General features: G+C 40.9%; 1 protein-coding gene across 1 annotated transcript in view; it reads right to left on the bottom strand.

The window, feature by feature from the left end:
• Positions 1-7976, bottom strand: part of LOC144510149 (BCL2/adenovirus E1B 19 kDa protein-interacting protein 3-like) — a 37702-nt gene that overhangs the window by 24102 nt on the left and 5624 nt on the right. Inside the window, exon 2 of the mRNA XM_078239533.1 lies at positions 1710-1896. Within this exon, the coding sequence (XP_078095659.1) occupies positions 1710-1896 (187 nt within the window). The remainder of the gene's footprint in view (positions 1-1709; positions 1897-7976) is intronic.

Below are 7976 nucleotides of genomic sequence, written 5' to 3'. Positions count from 1 at the left end.
GTTCAGAGCGAGCGACTCTCTAACTCAGATCAATGGTTTGGGGGGCAGGCCAGATGAATCTCTGGTGGGGGGGGGGTCCACTGCCACTCTGCGGGCGATCGGTGGGGGCGAAGTGGGACAGGGAGTTGCAATCGGTCTGGGTAGCGGTGAGGGGTGGGTGGATAAGGGGGACAGTTATGTTGTCGGGGTGGGGCAATGTCTGTGGGGGCCATTGCTCCCGGGCCACTTTTTGCGGCCTGGAAGCGGTGTGGCAAGGGAGTGTTTTTCAATTTTATTTTGCTGCACATGTGCAGTTGAAGGCTCCGATTAGAGCAGCAGCGTTTCGGGTACGATAAGCCCCGCCCACAGGCTTGTGCAGTGCGATTCAGACTTGCTGCTTTTTTCAGGCTGATTGCGTATGGGGGCGCCAGAGAACAGGGTTTACAAGTCGGATCTGAATCACGCTCAGATTCAGCACTTAGAATCAAAATGGTAAAATCGGGCCCTCAGTATGTAAGATTGGGTATACGAACTCACCCAAAAAACAGATCAGGAACTCTCCCATTTTCACGTTAGCTGGACACTTGGAATCATTCTTGTAAAATTCCGCCCATAGTTCTCTTTCATTTTAAAGTCAGCTTCTGCCTTGTCCTGAAAGAAGCAAGAGGCGTATCTCTCTCTCTCCAGAGGTGTTCAAAAGGCTCAAGGACTGTTAACAAGCATGTAAGCCTATGTGTCACTAACTGATTTTGAAGAGGAGTTTAAATCTATAAGAGGAATACTGCTTGAATTGGACCAATAGAGATAAGTTATGAGTTAAGAATTGTACCTTGTTGTGTTTAAGAAATGCAATTGGTAAAAGTTTTGACAAATGATTCATTAAAGTTAAACTGTAAAGTTTGTTTTGATAAAAGCTTCCTAATGTCAACAGAATCACACCTGGAGTGAAATACCTTATCCTGACACAAATGCCAAAACGAAAATATTGTCTACTCCGGCTCAACATACTTTGGGGTTTCTGCTCTGGTACTCCAAGACAACACAAGACTGGAGGTCAGCTGAGCATTCGACAACGTAGATATAATACAGGGTGTGAAAATTGGTACAGAGGTGGAGATAGCCTTTTCTGAAACCCAGGTGAGAATTCTTTCCATCCCACAACCTTGAATAATAATGCCAACTGAACAACATCCAAGCATCAATCCAGGAATCTTATGATTTGCAAAGGTTCATACAAACCTCACATTGAATAATCTTCTTCGGATGATGCCACAAGAAAATAGCATGCAACAGAGTGAACAGAATTAACCAGCAGAATCTGAAATAAAATGAGTCATTTGTATGTGTGTATTTAGAATCCCTACAGTACAGAAGGAGGCCATTTAGCCCATTGAGTCTACACTGACTCTCTGAAAGAGGATCTGATCTAGGCCCACCCCATCCCTGTAATCCCATGCATTTACCATGGCTAATCCACCTAACCTACACATCTTTGGACTGTGGGAGAAAACCCACGCAGACACAGGGAGAACGTGCAAACTCCACATAGACAGTCACCCAAGGCCGGAATCAGGTTCCTGGTGCTGTGAAGCAGCAGTGCTAACCGCTGTGCCACCTGTACAGCATGGCTATGAAAAGAATTTAATTTTGAACAAAACCAAATGAAATGGTGAAATAACATGAATCTTCTAAGCTACAGCCCGTTCTTTTAATTGTCATTATTTCTTCACCTGTCGCAGTGGGAGCTTCCCCGAGAACTGCTCTGGCCCGATTCATGCTGAGCATCCAGAAGTATTTTTTCCATGTCTCCATTATGGATGGACGAAGATGAGGGCACATGCTCCAATCCTCCATTTCTGCTGATCCCATTATCGTTCCCATTTCCACTGTTCTTCAAATGTAACTCCACCCAGGAGCCTGAAACATTAAAAACAGAATTTATAAAACTAAAACTTATTTTTCAACCAATTAGCCCCCATCCCCCAAATACCACCACCAATTAAAAACAATGAGATGAGTTGGGGTTAACTCCACCAAGGGCAAATTCATTCCAGTACCAAGTTGGTATACTTCACCTGTGAGAATAGACAGTGAATGGCAAGGACTACTTAACTACTTCTTCCAAAGCTCAAAAATAAAAGCTTCCAGCCTATATACCAGGCAGCAAACTTTTCCCCTTGCTTGCCAGATCGTTTTCTCCAAATTCCTCTCAGAACAGTGTGTGTGATGTTTAAACAAAAAATACAAATCAGTCTGTTTATTAATTGTTCCTTCTAAACACTGTCATAGACTTGCAATTTGTAACAGCTGCCGGCTTTCTGCAGCTGCCAAACAACTTAAGGTTACTTAACAGAGATGTGTAAATCCCTTAACGGGAACCAGAGAACGCTTCAATCACTTACTTTGAATGTGAATTGCAGAAAATATATTTGGACATTCTTTTAGCCATTTATGTAAGAAAACACTCCACTGTAAAATCACCAATATCCAGTTTTGTTTTCTGCGTCAGCCTCAACCTTGTGCATCCAGAAACATGGAGAAAGGGACACAGTCTGTGATAGTATACAGCAATATATATACATTAAAAGATCACCTACTCAAGCCACTCTATTTAGATAACTACATGCAGTATTGATGAAGAACATTCAGCCTTCAGGTCTTGGCATCGCAATCTTGTTCAGCATTGTTCAACTCATGAAGATTCATTCAGCAACACCGTCGCAACTCACAACCTCTCTGTCTAGAATGACAAGGGCAGCAGAAGCATGGGAACATCACCACCTTCCAAGTTCACCTCCAAGCCACACACCATCTTGACTTGGAACCATATCACAATTTTTTCACTGTCACTGGGTCAAAATCCTGGAACTCCCCTTCCAAACAGTACTGTACCCACACCACATGGACTGCAACGATTCAAGGCGGCAGCTCATCACCACAACCTTTTCAAGGGCAATCAGGATTGAGTAATAAATGTTGGCCTCGCCAGCAATGCCCACAACAAAGTAAAGAAATTCTAAAAAGGTATTGTAAGAAAACGCCAAAAACTCATTTTACTTTTCAAACCCATAAACTTGAACAGTCTACCTGATGTAGCTGAGCTTCCAACCAGATCTTCCATACAGCACAATTCATTGCACATGATGCTGAAATCTTCATGCATGCTTCTGCCACCAGCAGATACAACTCATGCAATGTTTTCCTGGCTAGCCTCTCATCAACCCATTCATAAACTTGAGTTTCTCCAAAACGTGGGTGAGATTCCGCTACAGACAGCCATCACCTCGATGTTTACTGACCTATACTGTCACCTAGTCTGGCAATAGTTACATTTTAAAATAGATATCCTTGTACAAAAATCTCTCCCGAACTGCGCACTTCCTTCGACTAATCCAAAGGCTGCTGTGCCTTTAGACATTTATATCCCAAATTCTGGAAATTCCTCCCATGGACATTAAGGACATGGTATAAATCACCTTAAAAATCACTGAAGATAAATGAGGTGGTTCAAATTTTGCCTGTTATATCATAGTCTTTCAAATAGTTTTTGCAACGGAGGAAATTACAGGACCTGACAAATGTTGCTTTGTGTCAGCCTCCTATCCAGCATTTTCATTGCCAATATCCAATGGACATGTCCTTTCACCTTTTTCGAGAAATTACATGGCAAAGGCATCCTTCTCAAGGCAAATTACTCAAATCTACCCTCACTAAAATTCCACATTACTTGCCAAATTGTTTCAATCTGCAATCACAAACAGTTGCAGCTTCTGCTCTGTTGTCCACAATTCAAAATGCTAGAAACAAGGAAACAAATCTTCCAATCATGACATTATTAGGGCTCCGTTCCACGTGCATGACTATAAAATCCAACCACGATATTACTTTTGATTCCTGTAGCAGTTTTAATTTGAAACTTCAACTACCTGTAGTAACTCTCTATCCTCAACCTAAAACCAGCTTACAAGTTTATCATTCCTGTGTTTTGATTTACTCACATGAAATAAATAATTTACCACAAACATTCATCACCCATTCTTAAAGACATATTTGTCTTCAGTTGACAAAAAGCAACAGGGAAGATACTTAAATATGCAAACGAATGAAAAGAAACAAGTGCAGATGTAGTGCTTGAAATAATCATGTTGGAATGAGATATGTCCCAAACACTGAATGGCTATCAGCACTGATTGATCAGCATCGTACCAGTTTCCCATATGACAACATTGACTGTACTACAAAAAGGAACTGACTGGTTGTGAAGCACTTGGCAGGATGTTCCTGATGTTCTGAAAGGCATCATACAAGCCAAAAACTTAATCAAATCTGCATGAACCTTGGAACAAGCATTGGTAAGTTTTCATGGAAGAGAACTGACTCACAATTCAAGAAACAAGGGAGACAAAGAGCAGGAAACGGTAGGCAAGTTAACCTAACATCTGCTATTGGGAATATGTTAGAATCTATTATGAAGGACAAAGTAACAGCTCTTTTAGACAAGCATAAGATAATCAGGCAAAATCAACACAGTTTTGTGAAAGGGAAATTGTGTTTGACAAATTTATTAGAGTTCTTTGAGGATGTAGCAAGCAAGGTGGATAAAAGGCACTCAGCGGATGCAGTGCATTTGGATTTCCAAAAAGCATTCAATACAGTGCCGTATAAAAGATAACTGCACAAGATAGGATCTCATGGTGTTGGGAGTTAAAATTTGCATGTTAAAGCTGCAACCAACCAAGGATAAATAAGTCATCCTCAGGTTGGCCAAATGTAACCAGTGGAATGCCACAGGGATTAGTACTAGGGCCTCAACGATCAGCCATCAATATTAATGGCTTGGATGAACGGACTGCCAGTGGTGGAGCCAAATTCTCTGGCGATACAAAATATAGTAAGAAGTTTAACAACACCAGGTTAAAGTCCAACAGGTTTATTTGGTAGCAAAAGCCACAAGCTTTCGGAGCCTTAAGCTCCTTCTTCAGGCGAGTGGGAATTCTGTTCACAAACAGGGCATATAAAGACACAAACTCAATTTACAGCATAATGGTTGGAATGCGAATACTTACAGCTAATTAAGTCTTAAAGGTACAAACAACGTGAGTGGAGAGAGCTTTAAGACAGGTTAAAGAGATGTGTATTGTCTCCAGGCAGGACAGCCAGTGAGACTCTGCAAGTCCAGGCAAGCTGTGGGGATTACAGATAGTGTGACATGAACCACAGCTTGCCTGGACTTGCAGAGTCTCACTGGCTGTCCTGTCTGGAGACAATACACAGCTCTTTAACCTGTCTTAATGCTCTCTCCACTCACATTGTTTGTACTTTTAAGACTTGATTAGCTGCAAGTATTCGCATTCCAACCATTATTCTGTAAATTGAGTTTGTGTCTTTATATGCCCTGTTTGTGAATAGAATTCCCACTCACCTGAAGAAGGAGCTTAAGGCTCCGAAAGCTTGTGGCTTTTGCTACCAAATAAACCTGTTGGGCTTTAACCTGGTGTTGTTAAACTTCTTACTGTGTTTACCCCAGTCCAACACCGGCATCTCCACATCATGGATAGAAAATATATACAGGAGAGCAATTTGTGAGGAGGGTACTGTCTGTGAAGTGATACAGACAGTTGAAGTGAGTAGCTAAATACTTGGCACATGAAGTACAATGCAGCAAAATGTGAGGTTGTCCACTGAGTAAGAATAAGAGAAAAGATTATTATTTAAATAGAGGGAGAGAGCAGAATTCTGCAGTACTGAGGGAGCTGATGTCCATGTATATGAATTCGAAAAGTCAGCATGCAGGCACAACATGTAATTATGAAGACAAATGGATGTTGGCCTTTTCATATAGAATCCCTACAGTGTAGAAGGAGGCCATTCGGCACATCGCATCTGCATCGCCCTCTGAGTGCATCGTATCAAGGCCTTATCCCCATAACCCCAGTAGTTACCCTACTATCCCCCTAACCTACACATCTTGGGACACTAAGGGGCAATTTAGCATGGCCAATCAACCTAACCTGCATATCTTTGGAGCGTGGAAGGAAAAAGAGCACCCGGAGGAAACTCACTCAGACATGGGGAGAGCATGCAAACTCCACACAGTCATCCAAGTTTGGAATCGAACCTGGGTCACTGACGCTCTGAGGCAGCTGTGCTAACAACTGTGTCATCATACCGCCCTTTTGGCAAGGGGAACCTAATATAAAAGCAGGGAAGTCTTGCAACAACTGTACAAGGCATTGGTGAAACTGCAACTGGAGTACTACAGTTTTGTTCTCCGTAACAAAGGATATATTTGCATTGGAACAGTTCAGAGAAGGTTCACAAGGCTGATTCCTGGGATGAAAGGGTTGCTTTATGAGGAATGATTGAGCAGGCTGGGCCTATATTGGAATTCAGCAGATGATCTTAATTAAATGTGTCAGATTCTAAAGAGTTTTATCAGGATACATGCTGAGATGATGTTCCCCTTATGGGGAATGTACAATGGGGTGGGGGGGGACGTACTCTGAAATGCACGATTGCCTGGGTATCTGGGGTGACACGGTGGCACTACTGTCTCACAGCACCAAGGACCCGGGTTCACTGTCTGCGCAGAGTCTGCACGTTCTCCGAGTGTCTGTGTGGGTTTCCTCTCTCAGTCCAAAAGATATGCTGGTTAGGTGCCATGTTAAATTCTCCCTCAGTGTACCCGAACAAGCGCCTGAGCGTGGCGACTCAGGGATTTTCACAGTAACTTCATTGTAAGCCTACTTGTGACACTAATAAATAAACCTTTAAAAAAAACTTTAAACTGTCCTGCAAAAGATTTCAATTGTAACATTTCTATCACCATAGTCAGGTATTTTTCTCACTCATATCAAAGCACTTGAATTACATAAAGTACTGCTGATGCAAACTTTCACAAGTTCTATGCTGTGAAATGGAGTTAGGCTTCAAAATGATGTTAAATACTTTTTCTCTCATTTTTTTATAGAAAATTAAATTGAACACCACAACACTTATGAACAAGGTATTGTGCATTCATGTTAATTCAACTTATACTTTACTTAACCCAAGTTTGATTTCCTAACCAAACAGACAATTTTTAAAAACATGCAATTTTACAAAATGCAAAACAAGGTACTTAAACAGGAAAGACTGAAGATACACAACAACAAAATTATTTTTTAATCCAGGTCAAGAAATGGGAGATCAGTGCTTCTGACTGGAAATGTTAACCTGTATTTTCTAGTCATGTTTTTATCATTTCAAATTTCCATTACGCATTTTTAATCTGCACTGTTTCAAAACAATGTGAAGCATGATAAATATTTAAAATAATCTATTCAGTACATAATGGAGAACAAAAATATTGAACGGTTAAGCAGCACTCCACCAACTTCTCAAGGCAAACAAGGGATGGGCAATAACTGCAAGCCTTGCCAGTACATGTATACAGAAGAGTACTTTGTTTAAGCCTGATATGTTGAGAGAAAATGCTAACTTTTAGTTTGCCCAACATTTTTTTTCTCAACTTCAACTTTTCTGATGTTGCTATCAACTTCTTTCACATTAATCAATTCTCCAATGGAGTACAACTTAATCTCCATAAAAGTATCCATGAATCCATCAGTGGGAAAAATATAGGACAAGGCCCAGCTGTACAACACTGTATGTGGCTAGTTACTTGAGGTCTTTTCACATCATTGGGGCCATATTAACCAACAAAACATAAAGGGTTGTATTCTCCCAGCTCCTCTTCTGTGCTCACAAGGATGTTTGGCAAGTATTTTATTCTTCAGAGGACAATATAGCTGCACTTTTTTGCAACTATGCATAACTGTTTGCTTAAAATATTTAATAAGTTGAGATGCAATTTGGTCTGAAACATTTCATTTTTAAAAAACAATGACTCTGAAACTCCTGAAATACAACTTAGCAAGACAGAATAGTGCATTTAACCAAAAGCCAATGGAGGGCACTGCATATCTCATCTGTATTTAAGAATGGAACACTAATCC

This window comes from Mustelus asterias, chromosome 22, assembly GCF_964213995.1.
Source record: "Mustelus asterias chromosome 22, sMusAst1.hap1.1, whole genome shotgun sequence".
Lineage (NCBI taxonomy): Eukaryota > Metazoa > Chordata > Chondrichthyes > Carcharhiniformes > Triakidae > Mustelus > Mustelus asterias.
The sequence above is the reverse complement of the archived record's forward strand: the minus strand, read 5'-3'. Positions and strand labels throughout refer to the sequence as shown.